This window comes from Platichthys flesus, chromosome 6, assembly GCF_949316205.1.
Source record: "Platichthys flesus chromosome 6, fPlaFle2.1, whole genome shotgun sequence".
In the NCBI taxonomy this organism is placed as follows: domain Eukaryota; kingdom Metazoa; phylum Chordata; class Actinopteri; order Pleuronectiformes; family Pleuronectidae; genus Platichthys; species Platichthys flesus.
Window position 1 is genome coordinate 4,966,145 of NC_084950.1, and position 27,712 is coordinate 4,993,856.

At 44.0% G+C, this 27,712-nt stretch overlaps 1 protein-coding gene across 1 annotated transcript in view; it reads left to right on the top strand.

Annotated features, from left to right (window-relative positions):
- cdh13 (cadherin 13, H-cadherin (heart)) overlaps positions 1 to 27,712 on the top strand; it is a 272,809-nt gene that overhangs the window by 73,645 nt on the left and 171,452 nt on the right. The window contains exon 2 of the mRNA XM_062389254.1: positions 6,262 to 6,382. Within this exon, the coding sequence (XP_062245238.1) occupies positions 6,262 to 6,382 (121 nt within the window). The remainder of the gene's footprint in view (positions 1 to 6,261; positions 6,383 to 27,712) is intronic.

Sequence of the window (27,712 nt, forward strand, 5' to 3'; positions counted from 1 at the left end):
GAACTAAGATTACCAATCAATTCTCACTTTGCCCCACTGTCAACAATTTCCACTAAATACTCACGGACGGATTTATCTCTCGGGCTCTTTGTCGATCATCTCATTAAGCCGATGCAACAATACGCAATTTTCTGCGGTCCAGTGTTACTTGTGCAAGACAATAGTTCCTTTAGGATAGATATTGTATTGTTTCCCCTCAACCACCAGACCACAGTAATTCCTCCATGTAGCGCTCGGCTCTGGCAAATTCATACAGAGCAAATCAGTGCACAACAATGGCTTCACAGAGACATCAAACAGGGGAGATAGTGAAGCTGAAACGCTCGGATAAATCAATTAATGCCTTTTCATCGAACCCCACTGGAGAAAACACACCTTGAAGTTCAAGAGGGGATTCACAACTCACACAAATCACCTCACACATCCCCTGCTGTCTTCCTTTGCATGTACGTATGTTCCGGGATGTGTAGTTCCATTCCCGGATTCACTGTCCACTGAGGATTGTCTGTCTCTCTCCAAAGGAATGCCATCAAAGATCAGGTTTCGCCGTTCTCTCTATATTTATTTTGGCAACGTGCTAAATATTGTAGGACGTAGAGCCGAACCCCATGAGGAGAAACACAACGCTACCCAGCGACCGCGTCACTGTGATATGAAGTAGATATAATCTCCAGAGACAAGCTGACAGCAGATGCAGCAAATGCATATTTGACTAATATATATCCAGACAGGAGAAGGGACGAGCAGTCAGCAGGTAGAGACCACAGGGATGTGTCAGGAGCTGGCTCTCTGGAGAACAGACACCAAAGCAGGTTGCAGTATAATAACAAGGAAATGTCCTGGCTGATGAATAGATTGTAATGTTTAAAACTGTCCAATCAATAGTGAAAATCTATGTAAACAGGAAGTGGTGACTGATAAGAAGGACTCAATAAACTTCACAGATATCAGTTACGAACAAGATCTGTAGAAACACCTGAAGATTAGAGCTTTACATATTAGAATAGAAATAGAAAATTGTCTATAGCATAAGATATTACAATTCTATGATCAGTACTTCATTCAAAACATATTCAATATTTAACTTAATTCGAAAATATTGAACCAAATCATCACACAGTAAAAGATATGTTCTGATTAACATAATGAGTTCAGAAATCCTTAAAAGTCTGCCTCGGAGTCAGGGCCCTGTGGCGACACATATTTATATTTATTATTTTAAGTTCACTTGGAAAGAGATGTGGATGTTTGTATTCACTGCACACTAATCCTTAAATCCCACTACATGTAAATAGCCAAGGAGCTTTAAACAGAATAGATGTGTCTGTATTTGAGAACCCTCTCACCTGAGGAACACATGAGGCATGAAAGGAAAACATGTGCAGGGAAATGATTGTGCACACCGACGCAAACACAAGAGCCCGAACAAGAAAGTCCTGATACGCATCTCTGTCTGTGACGTAATTAAAGACAAAGTGTCCGTTTATTCTTTGAGATTATATTTTCAATTAAGTCTTCTTGTGTTAAAAAGGATTTTTTGCCAGAACAGTGAAAAGATTGGACATTGTTGATAAAATGCCTGGATTCAGTCGGCTCTGCTTGAAAGACGTAACCTTCACAAAGTGGCTTCTTAAATGGTTTCCTGATGGAGAAAGTCGCACACAATAATGGCCTCTCCCGTCGCCGACAACATTGTGATTAGCACAGTGTTGCCTTGATGCCTCCACTCTCCCACTGTGAGTGACTGGGTCCGGATTGTGATATTTCCCCTTTAATGGACATTAAAATGGGTTTTTGTGTTGCTGGGACCTGCTGAGGGATGTGTGTTTGCAGGTATCCTCATGCTTGTGTGCACATTTCACTCTACCTGTGTGTTTGCTTGTGTGTGTGTGCATATGCTAATGTCTGTTTCCTGCATATGTATGTGCGTCCCATTTACCCTTGCTACGCTGACAGGCCTCTGCCCTTTAGTCAACCTGATTGAGTTTATGGGCCGACAAGCATTGTGTCCCACGTCGCCAGGAAGCCTCCTGATGGAATCGAATTAACATTTTGACACCAGCGGGGGAAACACTATACGGCCCCAGGGTGCGGTGATTACTTTGCAGGGACATTACATGTAATAACCTCTGAACGTCTGAACGACTGCCAGAAGCTTGTTGATCAGGCGGACAGATCTCCGGTGACGGGTCAGCCGGCTGAGTGAGAGATCTGATGTCACACTGTGAACACTGAAACATGCTAAATCTGTCATTTAGTTCAGTTCCACAGTGCAAAACAGAACTGAAAATACCACAATAGACACAAACTGTCATTAGTAGAGGATAGATTTGAGAAACACTCCTACTTCTGACTCGTATATTGATCATAACAAAAATCCTGGAAACTAGTATATCCTCTTGTTTCGCTGAAAATGTTTTCTGGGTTCAGTCATTTCTTCACAGATTAATGTCTTGACACCACTTCACTTGTTTCCTCTAAAAATAAGAATAAGCGTGCCATGAAGCAGGTGTTGGGGAAACCGCTGGCCCCCGGGCTGTGTAGAACCTGAAAGGCTATTCATAAACACATGAAAGCAACTCAAACACACCAAGAATAATCCTCATGACACTCACTAATTTTCTGCACACTAACGGAAAATGAGAAAAATACTCGACTCACTCCCCTTCGGGTTGTTTGTCTGTCAGGAGACGTCAGGGTGAGCCAAACACACAAGTAGCTGAGAAACAACAATGGACAAACGGTAAAGACAATCCAGTGTAGCTCATTTGTAGAGATGTCTGATGTCTCAAGAGTTTTTATACAGCTGGGAAGATGCAGATAAACTGGAGATGTTGTAAGGACAAATGTTCTAAGTTAAAGAAAAGCTCTGTGGTTCTGTTCGAGTGCCCAACGAGCAGCTGCTATTGGATCGAGTTGTGTGTTGTTTGTGCTGAGAGCTAAGAAGCTGAAACGTGGTTCAGAAGCAGAATCTGTAGAGCGCGGGGGGGCTTGTTTCTCCGGAGCAGAGCTGCAGGTACCAGAGGATGTTTCGTGGTGTCTTAAAGAATTGTTGCAGAGTGGATTGCTGATATTGCACAAGATACTGAGAGGAAAGAAAACTAAACACTGAAGGGGTCTGTGAGAAACTTCCAGTTCTGCTCGGAGTTCTGCGAAGAAACAACATAACACAACAAACTCACTTTTTTATTGCGTGGGTTTGATACGAGGGACCATTACAGTCTTTGCAGGTCATGCATGGTGCAACCACAAGTGAGGATTAGTTTTATTTTGTTGTTTTGGCTAAAACCAGCTTCGAGTAGCATCTTAAATCCAATCTGATCAATCGACAATCGGCTGATGAGCCTCTGGGCTCGACGGCCACAATGTTGTGCCTAGGTACGTCTGTCTTCCTTTGGCTGTACACTGTTTACAGTTTCATCACAAGAGAACATTTCTCTACACAAAACACAAACAGAGATTGTTTGTGCGAAGTCCAGACGATATTTTGACTCAATGGCCACGAGCAGCTATCTGCATATGGAGGTAAATGAAAAAGCAAAAGCAGCTCCGACCATCACATAGGAGGTCAGGTTAGCAAGTAAAGTTTTTTGTACATCACCTTCCACAGCTGTACAACCACAACGTGCTTTGCATTGCATTTAAAATATAGTGAAATATATCAAAACAATGAGGACAGACACATAAAACGTGCTAAATGTATTAGAGCATGTGTTCAGAGGCTCTCAAAGGATGTTATAAAAATTGAAATTACCCCTGATAACTTTTTCCCACCCCTCTTGATCATAACTCTGTGACAGACTACATCCAATTATCACCTCCTATGTTAAAGCACTTCTGATATATCCAGAGGAATAAGAGAAGAAGAAGAAGAGAAGGTGGGATGTCACTGGTGTGGTTAGATAGATATAACACATAACAAGCTATTTACATCTTAACACGTTGACACTAAGGTGGTAGTTAAAGTACAACAAATGGATCCTCAGTGTTTTAATCAAGATGAAACACTTAGAAATAAAACAGCCGAGGCAGATACTGTGGAATAAAATCTTGCTTCCATCACCTCCTCCCTTTTATACCCTATGGAACCCGTGTATAGAAACCCCCTACAATGAGGATCAATGAATGGATGCTCACCTCCTCTCCTCCTTTGTCCTTTCTTCTCCACAGCGCCTCACTAATCGTTCCTCGGCACACAATGCAGAGCTGACCTGCAAAGTATCGGCAAGATGATGCTTCCAGGAAATCATTTGGTTTTGTTCGGTTCGCGAAAAAAAAGAAGGACAATTCCTCGGTTCTCTGAGCTGCAGTAACTGGAGCAAGTCTGCTTCAAGTATAATTATTTAATGATTGAGCTGAACACAAAGAGCTCGTGTTTGCTTATCTCTTGACCCCTGAACTCGGATGGAATGAGTGAGGATTCTTGGATGTCTTAGGAATCATATTCATACAACGCACTTCATAGATTGTTGTGATACTGCACATGAAATAATATATAAATGAATGTTAATAAAAAAGCACTTCTATTGAATAGTGATGTGGTTGTTGATAACCATTGAAACATCATAAACAGGCAGTTATGGGTTTATCTTGAGGTCTCGATGGTCAACAGAACTGAGGCTGTGACAGATCATCAAAGACGTGACATCATTCTACATAAGGACATGAATTCTGTCCAACTATTGTGAACCAGTTCCCAGAAATCTGAGAAAAATCTCTGTCTCTCTCTCTGTCTCTCTCTGTCTCTCTCTCTCTCTCTCTCTCAGCGTACTCTTCACTGTCCGTCAGAATTCACTCAACCTGTAACTTCAGATTCAGGAGATAAATCGACACCAAACTTGCCCCTGAAATAACCGGATTTAATTCTTCAATAAAAAAATCATCTCCTAAATTGGGAATTACATTTGTTTCGGGGTCCGACCACTGAAAGCTCAAAAAAATAAAAATTCGAAACAAAATTATTTATAATAACAGACGACAGAGGAACTCAGCCGCAGCTGTAACTGGGTCACAGCCTGAACACGTGGAATGATACAAACGCTGCAGTTGAAAGACGCTCTTTGAATTCATTCATCACACACCTACAGTCAACCCAAATACTTATTTGTGTGGTTTGCTCTCGACCGTCCTGAACCAGACGACATCCAGCATCTCCCTGTGAATCAGTGCAGACGCAGCACTTCACCGCCTGGTTCCATCGGAATGACTTCATCCCTCTTTTTCTTTACCTTTCAGAAAAAAGGAGGTTAAGGTTCTTTCTCTGCTGCCCAGTTTTTAAAAGGACTGAGTTTGATGTATAGAGGATGTGGCTCAATGAAAGGCTGCTGCAGAGTTTGGGGTCTTTTTTAATTTGGATTTTTTAAATTCCAAATAACAGCCAAACGCTTTCCTTTCCTTCAGAGTTCAAAAAGTGAGAAAATTAGAAACTGGTCAACATTAAATTAAATCTCATTCTCCCAAATTCACTGGATGCTAATTATCATTTAGTTCTAGTTCTGCTTTTCACTTTGAGACAAGTGTCGTTCATAATTACAGAATTATAGCTGCTCATTGTTAGTATTTATATCATAGTGAAGTATAAAAGCAGCAACTTGCACGTGAAACTAGATGATTAATATTGATTTTACCATATTTGTTAAGCAAAAATCTCTTGAAATCTACATGTAACTTGGTGGAAATATGGAATATGACCCAAGACAGAATGTTGGTTGTTGAGTCAGCTCCTGTTTTTCTTGGGGTCAATGTTTAACGTCTCTAAATAAATGGTTAACATATTATGTTGTTTAATGTCCTGTATGCATATCGTAAACTTATATTCCTTAGGTCAAATGTTGACCTCTGGCTAAACCAACTAAATAAAACATATCAGAAGTTTTAATATTTTACACAGCCCCGAAGTTTTCAAAATAAAATGCTTCCAGCAGTGTTTCCAAACTTCTCAGGTTCAGCTGCTCTAAAACTCCAGAGTGGTGTGGACTGCAGGCGTGTCTGTGTAGGTTTCAGATAGTGTAGAAGTACAGTCTATATATCTACATTACCTGTGTGTATGTGTGTGTGTCGGCCTGATGTTGTTTATTCAGGATGAATGAGGATTAGTTTTTTTCTTTTTATTGAAAACCATTTTATTTTGTTGTCTCTCTCTCTGCCCATCAGGTTTATCTGCACAGAAACAATGTGCTTGTGTGTGTGTGTGTGTGTGTGTGTGTGTGTGTGTGTGTGTGTGTGTTGTCCTGATCTCACCTTTTGTTGTCTGCGTTGCAGGTGGCTGCTGTGGGCGGCCAACAGGACGGAGGCCACGAGGGCTGTGTACCTGGCTTCCAGGTCAAACACTACCAGGTGGCGTTCAGCGGAGCTTTCCAGAAAGGCCAGCCGCTCGTACAAGGTGAGTGAAAGAGGACGAGGCTCACACAGACGCGTGCAGAGCTTCCTGTTCAAATTCCTATCCAACTTTTTCTGCTTTGATTCGAAGTTCTCTCTTTTGTCATTATACAACACAAATGTGCATGTGGGTGTACACACAGACACACATCAGCTCTCAGCCTGTCTGGCTCCTGAGGATTCGAACAGCACCTCCCGGGGACCTGAACATAGCTGAGTCTGGCTCCCTGCAGGTGAAGGTGATGTGTGTCTGTACGGGTTCTTCTGAGCTGTTCACTTCTTCACAATCATTGGAATTCATACAAATATTCAGGAGAAAGAACTCAGTGCTTCTTTGCATCACAACGACACAATCATTTGCGACTGCAGATGAGTTTTTTTCTCGTCGATCAGTTGATATTTACCATGTTTTCCTCTTTGGTTCCTCCTGAAAACAGCTCAGTTGACTGTGGGACGCTGGAGCTTCTCACTCCCAGTTCACCAGTTACCATGTAAGATTCCACACATCCTTCTGCAGAACTCGGTCCTTAACAGCCTCAGATTCATATTTTCCCTTTTTTTTTAATGCAGAAGTGAATGTGTGATCTCTGCAGGTTTATAATAGAATCATTAACGCTTTGAGAAGGAGGTCGCGGAGTCGTTGTCATGGAGGCTCCCTTCTATCTCCCAGCCAGTAGTGAGGCAGCCTTATCGCCCTTTTGTCACAGCACTGGCCAATCAGGTTCCCCCGCAGAGTCCTGCACTGCAAAACTTCGACCACATAAGTCCAATCTCAACCCTATAATGCTGCCACAACTTCTCGGTCCAGTCTGGCCCCTCTGGGACCCGAGGCAGCGCCGGGCTGCTCAGCTCCACTCGGGCTCCACAGAGATCAGTAATAATGTAAGCTGCCCCGCAGTCGGCTCCTCTGGGGTTGTGAGTCTCTCCTCAGACAGGCGGCTGCTACCGGTGCTTTTCACTCATTTGCTAAATAATTCATTCACTTGTGTTATTTTATTTTGTCACAATATGATGAAACACAAAGGAAATATGTAAATTCAAACGGGGCTGATTCATAGTTTATTAATGGAGTCTGTCATTTAGTGCAGAACTCTAATTCTCTAACAACCTCATCATTTATTTCTGATCCCCGACATCACGTCTATAGCTTCGCAGCTGGAATGTGATTACCTGCTTCAGTGACGTGCACATTGACTTCTCCTCCAGCTGCAGCACGTTCACAGTTTACTCAGAACACACGTTCTTTAAGTGCCACACTCCTCTGACATCTGCTCCACTTGAAAATACAGACTTTCCAACCTGGACGGCAAAATATGACAAATGTGAACATTTTCTCCTGCAGTCGTTTTCTTCTTTAAAAACTTTTATTGTGTTTGATTTGGGCAGCCAGTGAGGCGTTTTGTCATCTAGAGGTTCAGTGGCGCGTGTAGTGGGAGACAGAACTCAGTTCTGCTTTAGTGCTCTGCTCTGGGACGACAGAGTGGTTCCATTACCTTGAATATGGTCCTGTCAGCAGAAACGCCTCTCACCGCGGGGGGTCCCGCCGCTTCATGGACACAATCACGGATGTGGATGCTCAGAGTGGATTTAGGAAGAATGAAATCCCTGGGCGTGTTGAGATGGATAAGCGTTCAGCTTGAAAGATGTATTATTTTGATGTCAGTGACTTCTCAGGGCGGATTTATTAGATGCAAGTACATTAGAGATGAATGTGAAACAACTGTATGCGTGCATGGCAGTGTGTGTGTGTGTGTTTCTGTGCAGCTCTAACTCAGTGGGTTCACCAACATGCATGGATTTCAGAGTGATCACTGATGCTGATTTTACCTTCCCACTCTCCCGTTTGCTAAATCCGAACAAATTGCCGACTGAGTGTTACCACGACTCACGCCGAGTGCCCGAGGCGGCAGCCAGGCCCAGTGACACATGCAGATTTATGTAAATTCTGCTCAGCCCTGTTCCACCTGCTGTATACCTCTCTGTGTAATTACCAGTGGAGGGGGCGGTCTGCGAGCGAGAGATACCTGTTGGCACAGACCCGGGTTCAAGGACATCCATCTTGGCTAATGGTGGTATCTGAGAAACAAACACATGCTCACAGGCGGCGTGCAAACATTCGCTGTTTCTCCGTCTTTCCTGCTCTTGGCACTCCGGTTCTCCTGTTGTACCAAGCCTCGGTCCGACTCTCGCTTTTGCTACTTATCTTCCTTCGTGCCTTCCTCCTCCTCCTCCTCCTCCTCTTCCTCAGCTGGTCATCGCTTGCATGAAAAATTGATGCATGTACAAATAGGAGGAAATGGAAAAAGGGTCGCTCACGAATGCAGGAGGAGAACATGCCTCCTGTTTTCTCACCTCATGACCTCAATAATTTCAGTGTGTCTAAATTTATAAACCAATTCACAGACACTTTTATATTAATTAGCAGCTCATGTTAGATACATGGACTTCAGGAGAAATGTCTCTGTCACTACTCAACTTTCAATTTTAAGTTTGAAACCGTCGAAGTGTCTTTCATCCTGACGTCTACTCAGACCGATGGGTAATAGAAGGCTCACGCTCAACTCATTACATTTGCATTGGTAGATTGAAGAGTGGCCACAGTTAAACTCGGCCTGCAGCTCAATCTGAAATACCACAGCGAAGTTGAGTTTATTCAGGTGTATATGAGATGTTTGTCAATTCTGCTGAATCATAAATACTATGACAAATTGACTCGAATAAATGAAATAACTGAGCTCAACGGAATTGATTGTTTATGATAGAAGCTAGGATGTGGCTGTTTCCACTGAAGCAGCAGCCAGTCTTTTCTAGGAAACAACCTTCTCTCTGAAAAGAGCCACGACTCGAGATTGATGGAGAGATTTGAAAGTGGGGCTTCATGCGGCTTCAAGTGCTTTCATTTCTTCTGTATGTTCCAAATACGGAGCTCTGCGTCTCCACAGGGCCGAGAGGCATCAGCCCGAGCAGCCGCTGAGTGACATTTACTGAAGGAAGATTTAGTTTCTCACTTCAGGAAAGTTTCTTTAATAGTTCTTTCGCTCAGCGGGTTCTGCCACGACACGGAGAAATACGGCAACGGGACGTATTGATTCCAGGACGCTGTTATAGCTCACCTTAGTTTTGCAAGCTGTTTGTTTCTCGCCTGGCCGCTGTCCTCTCGGAGGCGGCAGTAAAGTTGATGCAGTTTGCTGTCACCGCCCTGGCAGGCTGTCAGAAATAATAATGCTTCATAATATCAGTAATGCTGTTACAGGCGTAGGGAAACCGGACTTCTTCATGAATGTTTACGGCCGGGGGGTGCGCCTCCTCCGAGAGGCCGTCGTAAAAGGACATTACATTTCCGTTAATTTATGCAAACCTTAGGGTGAAAATACAGTTCTGGTTTTTACGGTTCGCTGGGAAGCTACAGGGCACAACACGCCGACAGCCGGTGAAATGTGGAGAAGGAGCGAGTGGAGCCGCCTTATCAGTTTCCTGCAGAGGAGGACCGAGGCTCCCACCACCAACCGTGATTACTCCTGAACCACGTGCCAGCCTTTCGCCTTTTCTATCGCATCTCTCGTATGTTTTTAATTAAGCATTCCTTAAGACTTGACTGAGGAGAGAGATTACCTGGAGGATACGGCCTACTCCCGGCTTGGCACAGCCAGAGTAGGCCCTGTGCTCCATGTGTGGCAGCAGCAGTCGGTGGATGTGGAGCTCCGCGGCTGGCACCGGGCCTGAGAAGCATTAACTGCATTGAGCTCCGAAGACCTCGCTGGCAGCGTCCTCGTCTCTCGCCCCCCCCCCCCCCCTCCTTCTTTATCATCCAGGCAATTTAAAGGTACTTGAATTCTGATATAGCCTAGTGGTTTTAGATAAACTGGACAAATGGAACAGCTCCCTCATCTGTTTTATTTGTTTTTTCTGCTCCTGTCCCACACGGCTCTGCTCTGCACCCCCCCCCCCCCCCCCACCCACGCACACTTACACGTGTTTGCTTTGTGTATCAAACGCTCCATCGTGCAGCGTATGAAAGATGACTCCTGTGATTTATTTGCAAATTTAAAGGTTGCTTACGTCCTCGGCTTCGCATCATTCACGTGAATCCTCATGCAGGAGATTGCTCGGGTGCGTTTGCTTTGCCGCGGCCTCCTGTGGAACACGGCGCTCGTCCCTTCAGCCCTCCTAACGCCACCGGGCGCCTCGTTACTTCACCACGGACACTTCACACAAACAACCCTCAGATGCTCCTGAGTAAATAAAAAAGAGGAACAGCCTAAAACGAGCATTATGTTTACAAGTAAGAATAATAAGAGCCTGTTTTATCGCTTTATTTTATGTCTTTACTGAGGTTCCTCCTTCAAAATGCCACTGTGTGTTCTCTGGCCCACAGCCAAGTGCGTTTTTGTCTTGTGGCATTTGCTTAAACTAAAGCAGAGAGGCAATTAAAAAAAGAGGAGATTCCCTGAGATAGAGCCGGGCTATAAACATCCCTGCTTCATGGTGACTTAAAGCAGCTGTGTCCCCGCACGGTGTTGCTCTACTTAACTAAAATTTTGCCGTGCACGGCCCTAAATCCACCACCACCACCCGAACGGTGCAGCCACCACATGCTCCTCCACCTGCAGAGTGAAGTCATGTTCTCACCTGCTCCTCTCTCCACCAGGAGGTGCCTATCTGGATCACGCCACTCTCGCGGCCCTGTAATGGCGGTGCATTAATCACCTCCCGGAGCCGGACTACCAGCTTCTTTTTCCGGTGTATTTTTAATTTGACCATAAATCAAGGTGCGCTCTTGACAAATGACCATAATTACAGGAAAGGCGAGTACATGTAGGAGAGTGTGGGAGTGCCGATGTGTGGATGTTTCTACATACTGGTGTTTTCTTTGGGAATGTGAGAACTACAGACCCAACATGTGTACTGTGGGCAGGGTGCCTGTTAGCAGAGCCAGTGGTGGTGTTGGAAGAAGGGAACCGAGATAAAGAAATAAACCATGCCTGTCCCCAGTGCACTTATCTGGCCCACAGCCACATTCAACCCTATGTGGGTCAACGTGTAACTGCAGGCTCGTGGCGAATGGTATAGCAGCTCCGGATCATTAGGAGGTCTGGGAGGGATGGAGGGAGAAGAGAGGAGAGGAGAGGAGAGGAGAGGAGAGGAGAGGGTGATGGCAGGATATATGGACGACAGGAAGGAAGTGGAATATAAAGCTGAGGAGGCACCAAATCTTTTTATTGCAGATAGCAAATCATCAGTGACGAAAGAAAAATGCCATGAGAGGTTTCGATGAGAATTATGATAAGTTACACCAGGGGGGGCGGGGGGGGGGGGGGTGGGGGTCTTGATGCAGGGCTCTTTAAATGTGATTTGTAGTGAGAGAGCGCGCAGTCGGATTTGTGAGGTTTTTTTGAAGCACGATTTTGAAGCACGATCGTATATTGTATATTTGGGATATTTAAAAAATAAAGTTAGGGCACATGTGCATAACTTCCCTTTTGCAATTACAAACTTTACAGGTTTATTCGCTCTCAGTTTTTACCTCCACCGTTAATCTGCTGAATGTTGAGAAGGGCGGCGGAAAACTTTGAAAATGTAGTTATCGTAAAACCATCCTTCTCCAACAACTTACTTACTCCACTTTTTACAATAAGCTAAATAAGTAACATATTTTTAAGTTGATATGGCTACATTATTAGTAAACTGTTGCATTTAAAGCAGATATGATACAACAGTACCATTTGTTTTGTAGTCGTGGGTTTGAACACACAATTAAGTCCAATTTTTGTCATACTGTCACTCTGCTTTTCAATCTGACACATAGACTGTGTATATATACTTGTTGTGTGCAGTATTGGCCATAGACCCCGCCTCCTCCATGTTAATGAGTGGGACGTGGACCAATTTAAAAAGTCAAGATAAATGTGGCTCAAAGATGGTTCATGTCACTGTGATGTTTGCTCACATGTTTAGCTGGTTTCAATTTCTTGCTATGGAAACAGGCTGAAACATCATGATTGACAGACTGTTTGAGACTGACTCGTGATTGGTCAGGCATGTTAATCAATGGGCTCGGATCACATCTGCACAGACTCTCTCCAAATGACCGGCCAGCGTTTGGATCCAGGATATTTTGGTTTAATTTTATTGATGGCTGGAGAGGAAGTGGAGATGCGTCGTCCATCTTTATAAACACTCTCTGATCTGACTCGTTACAATATTCATTTTCATGGTGCCTGACAGTCAGCTGATCTCTCACCTCTCTGTCATTGCACTTGCTGCTGGTCCACTGGCACATGAAGCAGCGAGAGAGGACGACCCACCGAGGCTGCAATCAGAGCATCAGGGACACAAGTGCCAAGACCCCATCTGCAATCATTGTGCAACTGGCAGTGGTTTGATATAGTGTCTCTCCCTCTCTTCATCTCATCTGAGTCGGTCATCCCTCCCTCTCTCTCTCTCTCTCTCTCTCTCTCTCTCTCTCTCTCTCTCTCTCTCTCTCTCTCTCTGGCGCTCTCTCTTTCCTGAAGAACCTCGCTCCTGCTTGCTCCCTGTGCTCATGTGTTGGCTCTGTCTAACCTACTTAACAGGGAATTTACATTTTCTCACGCACATCGCGCTACATCTGCTACCAGCTCCAACAAACATCATTCACAGCACTCCTGGAATTAAAAATAAACTCCACATGTTTAATTCAATACAGGCTGTTGGACTAAGAGGATGTTCATCTATTAGTTACATGATGTTTTTAATTGCAGCTTTGAAGGAATTTAGGGAGCAGACTTTGGCAAGCAGATATGAACTGTCAAGATTAATATTACAATATTCTGTCCAGACGTTGGCACATCTTGATTCTGGAAGGATGCGATTGCCTGGAGAGATCAGAGACCACAGTCAGTCAGAGCGGTTTGCACCATCTGGGAAATGGCTCCAGAACATCCTGTAGACCTGTGGTTCAAATATTTGCTTTTTTTTTTACATAAACAGTCTTAATTTGTGATATTTACTTCTTTGTAAGAGTTGGAACAAATCAGTCAATGGAGCAACCACATGAGTCTTAGAGTAATGTGGAGTAGCAATGGTTTATATCAACAATGACGGATCAAGTACCTCCTTCAAAAGGGCGATTTTTTTCACCCTGTTTGTTTATTTGTTTGTGAGCCGGACTTTTGGAAAGAGCACCCAAAAACCTGGTGGCAGGATGTGGTATGACACGCTGAGATTTGGCCTTTTCCAAAAAAAAATCAGAGAATAATTGATCTTGTTGAAAATAATCAAGCATGTTCAGGGGACTGCTAGTTGTAAGTGTAGGAATTTGGTGGAGATCCAAATGCAAATCTGGATCTTGTTTTAGTTCGTCATTTTTCTACAGACGTGTTTTATAGAAGAGATGCAAAGTCTCTATTTTACAGAGTTGTACTTTTCTTTGGTGATTGGTAATATTCCAACAGTCCATAGTCTAAAATAAAGGTTTTAATGAAATGTTGCATTCACTTTGCGTTCAACTGTTTCTTCATTTCATCTCTTCGACTGGAGCTTTTAAGTGTTCAGATATTGACTAATACTTATTTCATCTGTAAACACTATTTGAACACCAGAAGAAAGTAATTTATGGTCTTGTAGTCTTATGATTTGATGTGGTTTGGCTTCTACTAAATTATTTAACTTGCTTTTAGTGCAGCTGTATTCATTTTGGGCTGCAGTCCAATAAAGTTGTTGGTTTGACCGACTGGTTTAAAGGGGAATCGGTCATTTTAGCTTGGCCTTAAAATCAAATCTTTATTTAGACTCAGTGAAAGGACAAACAGATTTTCATGACAGATCTAATAATTCCAGTTATATAACAGTCTAAATTGTGTAATTGGTCAAATTGTTTGTACAGCATTAATATAAACTCTATTACCCTGAGCTAACATTAAAACATAAAGTGGAGCTACATTTCAGTAAAGTAAATAGATCTGTTAGCTTTTCCCATTAGAGGGATGCTTTGTTTACACCAGAGAGGCTCTTTGATTGGCTCTCTTCCTCAACACACGCTGAGAGTGATGCAATTATTCTTTAAGTTTTATCAGAAAGTTACGACGCTGATTTCATCTCATCAGATAATTAAGGTTGTTGTTTTATCACCCGGCACTAAACGAGCTCCGGCTCTATATTTAAACGGTCCGCCGTAGGTAGTGTACGTTTCTGAATGTGTTAATCTTTAAACGTGTGTGTGTGAGGTTATTTCTATCATCTGCAGTTATGTTTCTAGCAGCTGCCATCAAACAAACCACATATTTCATTTTCTTTCCCCGTCACAAACAAAGCATCTGCACCTCATTATTTTATTGCCCCCTCTCCACGCGTTTCTCGCACACTTTATATCCATGAACTACAGAAACACATTCTTCTAATTACCTGACGAGACAGACAGCCGTAAGCTGTTGTTTCAGAATACAATTTGCTGTCAGGTCTAATATTCTTTATATTGTCATGCTCCATCGTTTGGCCGAGTCTAAAAATATCTGCTTGATAATGTTACTGCAAAGTTACAGCAACATACAAAGTTTCATATTCTTTGTATATATTGTTTTCCTCTTTATTTAATTATAAATGTGTTTTCTCTCGCTTTTATAATCTGTAGAATTCACCTACATTTATTTCTAATTATATTGTTATGTTATACTGAGACTGTAAAGACTCAAAACTCGATATATATAAAATATTTAATGCCATACATAATAAAAACTTGGCAAAGTATGCGTTTCAACATAAGTTTATAGTGTAAAGTTATCCTCAATACATATTTCAAGATGACAAACGTGTGCACAGCAGGTACGAGGTCTACACAACAATTCTGCAGGAGGTAAATTGTGATGTCCTGGAGTTGTTTGGTTCGTGATTTGTTGGGGCTTGTTGACCTCTTCAGGAAAATTTGCCTTGGAACGATTTTATGCAACTATTTCATCATTCACCATGTAATGAGTCCTTTTGTAATCTATTATTTGACTCTTACCCACAACTTGGAGTTTTTCATCCATCAAGCAGAAGTTCGGAAGTTTGCGTGATTTAGGGGTTGAATCTAAAGGTTTTTCTTTTTACAGTGTAAGGTGACTGAGGAATACAGGTTGTTTTTGACCAATGGAACTCGTTACTCATATTGTTTACATGTTGTTTTGAAGGCGTCAATTTAATTTGCTAGTGGATTAAAAATAAGATATTCCTCTGGGTTAAAACACGTTATTCTGCAAGATTTTTATATTTATGAGCATTTAACCCTCAGCGGTGGCCATGTTGATTTGCCTCATCTGTCTATGAAGCGTTGGCAAATTACTTTAAACCCTTTGCTTTTAGGGGGTTTTCCTGAATACACTACAGTGGAAGGGGTATTTGAAGGCCTGGATGGTCACGACCCATACATCCCATAGATAAATGGGCCGATACTGACCTTCACAGCCAGGTGCAGTACTTACAAAGGGGTGGGGCCAAGCTCTGGGGCTGAGGGGTGACTTGCGACACAGCCTGAGTGTATGGAAGCCTTCATATACTGCAGAGGCAATCCACTTTTATACAGTAGACGCTAAAAAAGTTATCTATCAAACCCCAAATCCTCGACAGTGCACTTCCAACAAAGGTTACACCTCAGCGGGACCTTTAACCAGACGTCTCGAGTGAACCGAGCACTCAGTGAGGAGATAACGATGTGCCGCTGTCACAGACGTGACAGAATTACTTCACGTCAGAAGTTTTGTTCACACCCATATGCTGCTTTCCAGTCTCTGGCTTGTAGCCTGGAGCCCAGCGTGGCTCCTTCTGAGTGGGCGAGGGAAACCGCTGAGTAACTTGGCGGCAGCCTCGGGGGTGTAACCTCGGTGTCGCTGACATTTGCTTCTGGATTTCTGTGTGAGAAAGTGTGTGTTTGTGTGTGTGTGTGTGTGTGTGTGTGTGTGGTACTTTTAGCAGCTCGGGGAGTGTGTATTATTGGAAAGGCAAGAAGCCACAGCAGATATAAACATGATCAAATGTCTAATCTCTGCACCATCTGGTATCTCATCTCTCCGTCTCATCTCGTGCAGTCATGCTTGCAGATGCACCGACTCGCTCACAGACTGATTAACAGACAGAGCACCGCTTTTTTTTCTCAGGTTCAGCATCCAAACTATGCAAATGATGTATTAATATACTCCTGGTTTCAATATCCACCCGGTATTAGCCTCATGAAGGCCGTCAGATACAGAACAGGCTGGAATTGAAGACATACGAGACATATGAGCACGACAGAAATAATTCGAAAAGTGAATTCTGATATCAAGCCGACACCATCAACAGGTTTTGGCCAAATGACAGAAGGAAATAGATTATCAGCCTATTAGGTTATTGTAAAGCAACAAATAACAGAAACCTGGTTTATTGCTGTAATGCTGACGAGGGGCTTGTGGATGAATTTATAGCTGGAGGATAATTAACTGAACAATAACAGGTTTGATCCTCTGGGATTCAGTGAGCGCCGTGTTAACAGAAGAGATTTTATTCATCCTGGTGTCACAGTCGTCTGTGGAAATCAGAAACAACAGCTTAACCGAAGACTCGTGCTAAAAAACACAACGATCCACGTGAGGTTGTCAACCTGGTGTGAAGTCTCGTCCCGGTGAGAGGAGGTGGTGACTGGAGGCTTCAGGTCGGTGATTAAACCCCATGAAGTTTCCCGTTTGTCACATCCTCTGTTAGAAGTGCCTGCAGGAATCCACCCGCTTCCGTTTCAGGAGCGTGAGCAGCAAAGCTCCGAACCCTCACAGAGTTAAATATCCTGGTCGGTAACTGCCACAGGAAAGTGACAGCTCTTAGTGAAATCGTGTTATGTGGTGCAGAGGCACATTTGCAGAGTGAAAATCTAGAATCTAACACTTAACGGATTCTCACTCTCTGAATATAATAATAGCGTCCGTGTCAGTGAAGTTGTTAAACCAAATCCCACACGAGCAGGAATCGTTGTAATATCTCGACAGAACAAAGCAACAGGTGCGGCGCTCGCTGCTCTGTATGTGTGAGAAGGTTCCTGCCAAAGTTTTAGCAATTTTCTTTTTGTATAATTCCAATTTTTCAGGAGTCTGCGAATCCCCAAAGTCCCAAAGTCTACGAAGCAACGACTAGAGGAGAGTGAGCATAAAGAGCTGAACATGTCCGTGAGGCAGCCCTGAAGCACTCTCACAGCAGGGGGGTGGGCTTCTTTTTTTCCGGCTGGAAGTGCGTTAAAACCTGTGAGCAGGGTCGGCCATTGTAACCGTGGACACATCATTCATGACGTGAGAATTAGCCTGAAACTGAATCGTTTTACACGCGTGATGTACGGGAGGTAAACCAAACAAGCTGGATGTCAGAGCCAGGGAAGAACCGTCTGTCCCGGTGGTCAGCAGGCGAGAGCTGCAGAGACACATTATCATATTTATGTGCTCCAGTACATTTGGAAGTCCAGAGCACGGCACTGCAGCAGGCGTCAGAGCATCCTGCGATATGACTCCGAGCTCCGCCCGCAGCCCCTGCAGCGCCAGATGGTCCCTCCATTGCAATCATATGTTCCAGAGGACACGGAACGACTTTTGACCTCCAGCATTTATTTTGGCAGCGAGTTCAGATTGGTTATTTTAGGGGCTGATAATCAACAGTGCGACAAACAACCCCCCCCCCCTCCCCCCCCCGTTTCCCACGTCCTCTCCCGTGATCCCCCCGCGGACGTTTGTCCTCGCTTTAAAAAGCCAAATTGAGCAGGTGACGCGTTCAGATTCCCATCGCTTCACTCGTCGTGCCAGAAGGGCGGGGGGGGGGGGGGGGGCGGCACATTAATGCTCCACTACTGAGTTTTGGCCGAGATGACTGATACCAGTGTGTGTGTGCATTGTTTGAGGTCATCTGGCTCGTGGTGCCGGCTGCCTGGTGGTGCACACGGACGACTGAGATCTTCATTTCTCTCATTTTCTGATCCACCAATTAAGCACCTGCTGCACCGAATATTGTGTCCTGATATCTGGCTCGCTAACGGTTCCCTCCTGCGATGTTGTGCAGCTGCCGCGTTGCCCCCCCGAAACCCACCGACCATTAGATGTGTCTTTATATGACTCCGGCAATGATTCTGTGCTGCCCCCCCCCACGACCTCCTCTGATGAACTGCGTTGCCCAGCCGCTGACAAACAGACGCAGGTTGATTGAAGTTTGTCACGGTGCAAGAAGAACCCTCTCGCTCGCTTCCCTTCAGATCTGTGTGCCGCGCTTCGGGGGATCTCAATCACGTCGATGCGCTGATGTTTTTTTTTCATTTGTATATTCACATAAAAACCCAGCGAGGCGGCGGATGCGGCGGCGGCGGTGCTGTGGTATTTAAAATAGGAGTTGGAATGGTTTCATGTATTCAAGCAGGTGTAACCTTGGAACAGGCAGCTTCAAAGCGGGAGCCTGTCGGCCTCAACTGCAGCGGGATGTTTACCGTCGCTGTCAGTGATGTGTGTGCATGTTAAACCTTGAACACTATGTTTCCACAGACGGGTGCATGAATTAATTGCTTGTAAGTGAGGATTGTTTGCTTATGTTTTACTCTTCTCCTCCCGGTACCTCAGTCGCTAAAACACACCGACGGGGTCCGCTCAGTCGAATCCTCACTTAAAAACTAAATAAAGGCACTGGTGGAGATGCATGCTCTTCCTGTCAGAAATGTGAGAAGTGCTATTCCCAGTCATTATCTGCCTCGGGCCTCTGGATGAAGAGCTGCCGGTAATAATGAGGGTTTGATTCGGTGGGTTTTTTCGTCTGTCTTGTCCGCGGCTCCACTGGGCGGAGACCAGTCTCTCCGTGACTTTGTTTGCATCCTGATGAACGCCGGTGATTATAAACAAAAGTGCTGCCGCCCGTCGGGGGAAATACACATCGCAATTATGGCAGAGGAAAGATGCTCAGGAAAACCTTGTTAAAATCTAATAAGCCCAAGGTTCTTTCCTATTTGCCTTGTTTTGTCGGAGCTGAACATTATGATTGCCAAGATCCAAATTAAATAAAACCGCGTGAGAGAAGGAACACAGGCGGAGAGATGGATGGATATGTCCTGTTGTCCTCCTTCTATCTGGTGGATGAGTTGCAGGGCGGTAATTTGATCCAATTGAAGAGCAGCAACTTTCCCTTGATTGCAAATATAAACTGGCGTGGCCGGGCGCTGGCACCGAGGCCACGGCATCTGGAGCAGCTCTGAGGTCTGCGGCTGAGGATCTGCCCTCTGCTTCACATCCACCTCAACATCTGGCCATAAATAAGAAGCAGGGCTGGAGAGGAGCGCAGCATCAGTGGCTGCGTGAGGTGGAGTTTGTTTCCATCCTATGAAATATCTCAAGAACCATCACACCGGTTGCCCTGTGATTTACGGCACACACTCACGGTGTCCGGATGATGAATCCCTGTAAGTCTGAAGATCCCATGAGTTTTCCCATTGCGCCGGCAGCAGGTCAAACTTTTCACTTAATCTGTCAAACATCACAGCGTCTAGCAGATGGTTTGGCACCAAACTTTTTTGTGTCCAGACCGCCATGCGATGCAGAGAGAATGAATCCTAATGATTTACGGATTCCCTCGGGAAAACATTTGTGGGGTTTGAGTCAGAAATATCTGCACCGCTATTTTCTGGTTTTCTATAAAATGTTGTACAATTTATTCATGTTTCCCTTCGGCTGAATTGTAATGATATTGCTAATCCCCCTGATATTTCATCGAGCCTCATCATGAAGTCAGATTTTTCCTTAGCTCGTCTAGCACCTGCAAAACTAATGACATTCCCACAATCCTTAGCAGCACTTAGCTGCACTTCATCAACATCAGCTCTGTTGGAATGTACAAAGTATTCCTAGTGTCTACTTCTCCTACTTTTAGCATAATTTAACTTTTCACTTTTAATAGACAACATATCTCAGCAAATATCTTCCACTTTCTGCTGCACCACAGTTTTGCAATACATTTTCAAACTGAAATATATATGTTATTTTAGTAATCAATAACTATTTGTCCACTGATCCGAAAGAAACCTAGCTTAGCCGACTCATGCTCTATGTGTAGATTGTAGATAACGACAGGGTGTGCAGGAGCCTCGGCTGAGATGGGATTTAAAGACATGTCGGACTATATGTCACTCATATGAACATCAATCATCATGTCTCATTGAACTGCTGGTGTCAGTGTGAGGCTCCAATAATGTGGCATGTAACTGTTTGTGTGTGTCTGTGTGTGTGTGTGTGTGTGTGTGTGTGTGTGTGTGTGTGTGTGTGTGTGTGTGTGTGTGTGTGTGTGTTTGTGAGTGTTGCCTAATGTCGGTGTCCTGGCATTTCCTGTCCTGATCAGGTGAATTGGTGATAACAAGGGAAGGATATAACCATGATGGAGAAGGAGAGAGAGAGAGAGAGACAGAGATAGATAGAGAGAGAGAGAGAGAGAGGAACCTCAGTTATCCCATAATGCATCAGACAGCAGAGCCTCTCTGAATCATCATCAGATCACCCAACACAAACCCGTGACGTGCATGATCCCTAAAGATGGTGATGAGTCCGCTGCGATGTCCCGGATCACTTCAGTTTGTCTCATGACTTCGACTCCGCGGCTAAACCGGCAGAGACTGATCTGTCTGGTAAATGCCATCTTGGCATAATCAGCTCCTGCACATGTCTAAGTGGGCTGATCTGACACGACCTCTGAACCTTAATAAATCACTTAGTGAATGTCAGCGCTGCTCGGTGGAACCTCTCCACCGTTCTTAAAGTTTTTTATTTAAAAAATACCACTTACAATAGAAACACTTTTCAGAGGCCATTGAGTTTCTGAGGCCTTGTTAGTGGTGAGGACACATCGGGGGGGGGGGGGGGGGGGGGGGGCGGTCACAAGTTTCCTCTGTCAGTAAATGAAAAGGTAGACCATCTAACACAATGAGACAATCTAACACACAAAAGAAGGAGCCTTTATCAAAAGTAAAGCATTAGCCTCCTTTTATAATTTTTCTTCTGAGAAATTGAAATGCAGACACTTTAATTAACAACTTAAGATTTTAGTCTTTCTAAAAGTTATTTTTCTGTGACCCACTGTAATCGTTAACCTCCTGTTCAGTTGCACGCCGGAGGATAAAATGAATATCCGTGGTTTGTAATACAGCTTTTATAAAACTGTGTGAGTGTGGTGCTGCAGGCTTTGGGTGACGACAAACAAGATTCATTGAGATAATCACCAAAGATAAACAGCTTAAACTTGTGCTACTTTTTTGTGGTGTTAATTCTGTTTGTGGCACAAAAAAAGGGAATTCACTCTGTAGGTGCATCTGCAGCCAGTCTGTCAAAAGTTTGTAGATAAATATCTGTGGCTCTTCTCACCGAGTGAGATGAACTGTCAGTGTCACAAAGTCCTCGTGTCTCTGGACGACTTGACAGAAGCTGAGGTGAGTCCCACTTGAAGGTTCAGGAGCTGGAGCATTGTGGTTCCTCTTGGGTGTAACATGAACAAAGTGTCTCCTTCTTCAAGTCAGGGTGTATTTTAAATTTCCCTCAACCTCGTGCTGTGAGATGAGAGATTGCTTTGAGCAGAAGAGGTGATGACGATGCAGAAAAGCTTTGAACCTTCAATCGTCGACATGGTAGGAAAATCAGGGTTTATATGCTGAATTACCACAAAATGTCATATTTTAATCTCATATTCAAGTGTCACAGTTCTGATTTACACATGACTAAGTGGCTCACAAGATACAATCATGCTCAATAATGTTTTAAAAAAGTAAGGAGTGTAAGGACAAATGAAGAAAGGAAACAAGCGAATAACTTGAAAACTGTGGGAACACTTACAAAATGATTTCGTCCCTCGCTGCGTGGTTTACATTTCAGAATTTACACCCACAAATAATCTTCTGGCAGAGCAGAGGAAACTAAATCCGGTTTTGCTTCTTCCTCCTCGAGACACTGAATATCTTGTCGTCACTATCATTTGTTGTAGAAACGTGGCAGTTAGGGTTAGGGGGTGAAAAAGACTTTCATCCCTTTAGCTCTTCTGCCTTTTCTGTACATTGTGGTTTAAATAACGTGAGACTGTGACACGCTGACAGAATCACATCCTGACACGTTTCCAAACTGCCGCGCATGTTCACTTCTGTGCAGAGAAGCTTGTTTTCCACACGTCAACACTTTTTAGATTCTATTCTCAATTGACGGCACTTGGAGTTATTTGCTTTTTCAGCTGCTTTGTTTTTCTGTCTCTTTAAAAACAGCTCATTTGGATCAAAGGGGCCTGGAAAAGACACACACACACACACACACACACAGACACACACACCGGGTTAGTATGCACAGACCAAACTTACACTGACGAATGCAGTGGGTACAGTTTCCCTGCTGTGAGTGACACCGAACATACCGTGTGGTTTTCGTTAACAATCCAGATTCCTCCCGATGATTCACAGTCATACATCAAGGGGATTGTGGGGGGGGGGGGGTGGGAGGGAGGGATTATTGCATGGTACGAGCAAAATCCGGCAAACCGTTATCTCCTCCGAAGAAAATCCAGAGTCACTGAATCCCGATAAAGGGTCCGACACAGAGCCGTGTGATCGGAAACTCACCACGGAAAATATACGCATTTCAGAATGTAAATGCGTTTTTCAAAAGCCGTGTGCTCTCTAATACCGGGCGACTATTTGAGAATGGGGTTCTCCTGAGCCGTCTTTAGGAGGCTGAGCACACTCCGGCTGGTTAGACATGGCAGCTATCAGCTCAAACACAGCCGCGCTGCTACCTTGGAGATTACTCCCCCGATTTCAATCTCTCCCATCATGGAGACTTGACATTTGAGCTACAAGACGGAAGATTGTCTTCAAAACACATCAGAGGCAAACTTTAGTATACCCGACAAAGGAGGGCGGCGCTAACGCAAATACCTCTGGACAATGTTGGATGTGAAAATATGTGTCTTCATCAGTACAGACGCAGAAAATCAAGATTCCAGTTTTGTCAGTAGGTTTGTTTTTCCCTATTCTGACGACTGTTTCAAGAACCTTTTTTGGCGATAATCCTTTCACATCTTGCAGGGAGTTAATTCTAGACTCGTGAGTAAGACCTCACAACCTGACAGCTGCATTTATTCACAAAAATACGTATTGAAAAAAGGAATTTAACTCTGTGTCAGAATTTAATCTTGCTTGTATAATTCTGAGGATATAATGTTTATATTTGATTTCCCTTCATTGAGAAATCTGCAGCGGTGTCGGTGTTGGCCGACCGAAGTTGACCGAAAACCTAAAGCAGCCGTGGCCCCTTGTTTTCCCACAGTCTGGTTCATTTTGCATTCACAGCCTCAGTTGGAGGTTTTTTGGCCTTAAAGGAACTCGACTGTCAGTTCCCCCCCCATCCGCTGCTTCACTCTTTCCGTCTCCTCTTCAGGCACAAGTGGCGGTTTTTGGCGAACCCTAATCCATGACGCGCAAAGTTGTTTCAACCCTGAGCCAGCGCTCTGAAGAAAAGGAAGTGGGTGCGTGGTGGTGCCGGTCGTGAGCGCGGGGGGGGGGGGGGGGGGGGCTGCGTTCTGTCATTGTTGCGCGACTTCAAAGCCGCCAACTCACCATGTTCTCCTCTGAAATCCCCCCAAAAAACCTGACAACATTAGAATACCATCAAACACTCTCTCCGGCTGCCTTTGAAATGCCACTGACACTGTTTGGCGTTTGGTAATTTGCAGCCTCTAAAGAGTGTGTGCCCATGCTATTGAAATAAAGCTGAGGCTTGTAATGGGAATGGAAGCGAACACATCTTTCATGCTTTGGCTTAGAAGTGAGAGTTGAATATTGAGATGGAGCCTTGTTTCCCTCGAGAGTCGCTTGTTGACTTTGTAGCTCTCCCTCAGTGTCCGTGGTAGCTTCGCCTCGCACGTCGTGTTTCTTCTTCAGTTTCATCTTCATCGCGCTCCCTGCTCCACTCCTCACTCTGGTATTCTCTCCTCCTCTTCGTCCAGATGGCAGAAAATGATTCCGTCCAGAGGGAAGATTTAAAAAAATGTCCAGAGCGGGAGTTTTTAGAAGGAGCCAGACTAAACAGTCACAAAGGTTAAGTGTACTAAATGAGGGCTTTGATAGAGTGTGGTCTATTGATTTTCTAGTCGGGAGCAACACTAACCATGGAGTGGATTCCCATTTCTCTAGTGTGCTGGCATGATGGAGGCCAGACGTGTACAGATTGATGAGTTTGAGTCCGACACATTGTTTGTACAAGGTTAAAATGGAAGAGAAATGTGGAGGAGTCGGCGATCATGCGGCTGAGAGGGAGCGGAATCCGTCCTGATGTGAATTCATTTGGAATCCCACCTTCATGGGGTTTAATTTTATTGAGAAACAAGAACAATAACACTCGCTGCTTTTTCCGCAGTGAAAACAATTTGTGTTAATTACAGCACTGGGTCGCCGTCGTACTGGAACTGAACAATGGCTTCTCCCCACTGTTTGGTAAAACCTCACACACGAGGACTTCCAGCTATTAAAGCCCAAATACAACGAGGTGTTTCTCAAGATTAAGAGGAAGTGACTGTTTCCAATTAATTAAAAGTTGTTCACATCATTGCCTTTGTGTAGGAGCTATATTGTGAAAGTAGTAATTCTGCACATATTTGGGTTTATTTATTATTTGTATGTTGGGAATTCATTTGCTCATTTAATCATTTACACAGTTACACACACACAAAAAACAATACTGTCCATGCACACGCATACATTTTATATTTTTTTAAACTCCGGGGAGCTGATTTATTCTGTTGTTTATTTTTTTAAGTAATTATTAATAACAATAGTTTTCTCATGTGATACTGTGTGGTGCTTCAGTCGTGGGTTGATCTTGCTACAGTGATGGTTACTGGTGCTAACAGCCAGTGGATATTAATAATACAGGACCAAGAAGACTGTGTGCGTCAAATAGTGCAGACAACCAACTGGTGTATCCAAGCAACAAACTCACACTGTTTTCATAATGATAATAGTGTCAGGCAATTATTCTCTGCATTCCCAGTTAAGTTAGTTTCCCTTTTGAGAAATTGGAGGCGATTTTGAGACCGAGATCTCCCTGCAAGCCTGCTATCAAAAAACTCAAGAAACAACCATTTCTTTGTGTGTGTTTGTGTGTGTCTGTGTATGTGTGTTTTGGATGATGGGCACTGGTTAGCACTGTCGCCTCACGACAAGAACTTTCTGAGTTTGAATCCCGACTCGGGCCAGGGTCTTTGTTTGTGGAGTTTGCATGTTCTCCCTTGTTACTTCGCAGATAGATAGATTGTATTTCCTGCTTCATGATCAAAGCCATCAAAGGGGTTTACTACTTTTAATGTGGAGCAGCAGTGGGAGAAACTTCTCGATAAACATTGAGAGTGATATCAATGTGAAGATTGACAGTAAAGCTGCATCTGATCATATTGTGGATTAAAGAGTCCACAGATAAGAATTGAAAGGACTGTATTGTAATCACACAGAATAAATTCACATTATACATGAATTGCTCTGTTTTTAGTATTTGTTATATAACTATTACAGCCCTGTAGAACCCACCGCCTTAAAACAACCCACAAAAATTACTTTGGCTTGGAAACAACAAATTTAGACAATTAATGTTTTTTTTTTCCTTCCGCCATTTGTTTCGCTGCCTCCCACTAATACTGAACCAGCCGTTTTAAAGAGAAACTGTCGGCCTGATTGATTCCCTTGTTAATTGCTTCCGTTTATGACCTTGCCCGCTGTATAAACTATTTGTGTTGCAATGATTAGAATACATTGCGTTTGAGAAGCAGTGAACGTTCATTCATCACGGTGGTTCCAGCACATTGGTTTTTCCAGTTTTAATGAGCTGGTTCGGGGGAGAGAGCTTGCAGCCTTTGTTCTGTGGATGGAAGCTTTGTTTTATCTTCACAGAGGAAACGCTGATTCACGCGCTGCTCCGAGAAACGTGATGTATATGAGCTCAAATCTGATCCTCTCTCTTCTTCAGAGAGAGTCGCTCTCCAGTGTGAAGTAAACACACGAGGAGAGACATCGATATCTGTGGTGACGGGTTTTTCTTCAGCTGGTCATCAGCAGCCACCAACGTTTTGAGTCCCGGGCAAAGCATCGCATCCTGAACTGATAAATCATGTGGGACGTTATCTGGACATCCTAGCATCCTGTTCTCATCCAAGAGAAGAGAACATAACGTCCACAATTGTTTTCTGGTTTTCATGATGACCTCAGTATTAGTTTTTGGAAACTAGGTCAGAGACGACTTAGATGTAGATTATATAAACATGGATAACAAGCCTCCACTTCTCCGCACTGTCTGAAATAGCCCGGACACTGGGATGGACGCATGGTATTGAGGTCCCACTCATGCACACATTCTCGACCAATCGTTTCAGTCTCGGCTGTCAATGATGAAGCTTCAACCGTTTTTTATAGACTCACATAACTATCAACGTTAAATTCACCGTAAAACATTGCACTTGAGGATAAATCAGTGTGATTGGAGTTACAGTCCCTTAACTGACAGGAAGCACCTTTTGTTTTCATTTGCTTTATATTTGGCCCATGTTCCATCCTCTAACATATAGGAGGCTGATTTTACAACCTATACTGCAGACGGCCAAATAGACAAAATTAAAAAGTCGAAATACACACATAACACATGTGACGTATAGATATTTCTTTGTTGTAATGAGTTTGGTTTAAAACGTCATGATTCAAAGCTGAGACTGACAATTGGTAATTGGTCGAGGGTTTGACCTTGACACCATGCTCACTACTGCTCCGACTTGATTTTATAAAGCAGGAGATGATGATGACATGTCTCCCATCTTTATATAAACACCATCTTCCATAACAAGTTTCCACATTAGGCATTACAGCCGAGTGGAAGATCCTGTGCGTCATAACTTCGATTTCAGGGAGAAATCATGAAGAAATAATGGCGACTTGCATAATGTCTGAGGCAGGAAACTTGTGGCTCGAGATGCTTCTGCACTTTCAGACCCACACTGAGGGCTGTACAGTACCATGTGACTCCCCTTGCACCTGCTTTGGTAATCAACAACACATGCACACATCCTCGGCGATCCATAACAGCAAGGAGCACGGTGGGAGGCCGAGGTAAAGAGGAGGTGAAGGATGAGGCAGGGGAATATTGTCTGGGCTGAGGATGGGGGGTGGAGGACATGGGGATCATGTCTCGACACCGAGGGGAGTGTGTGAGGGAGATAAAGGAGAGGATGAACACGATCAGGGGGGATAAAGCCTGGCAGAGTCCTCGGTGGTTAGTCCCTCAGTCTGGAGAGACCAGCTCGCATGTGCAAACGTCAAATGCACATTACT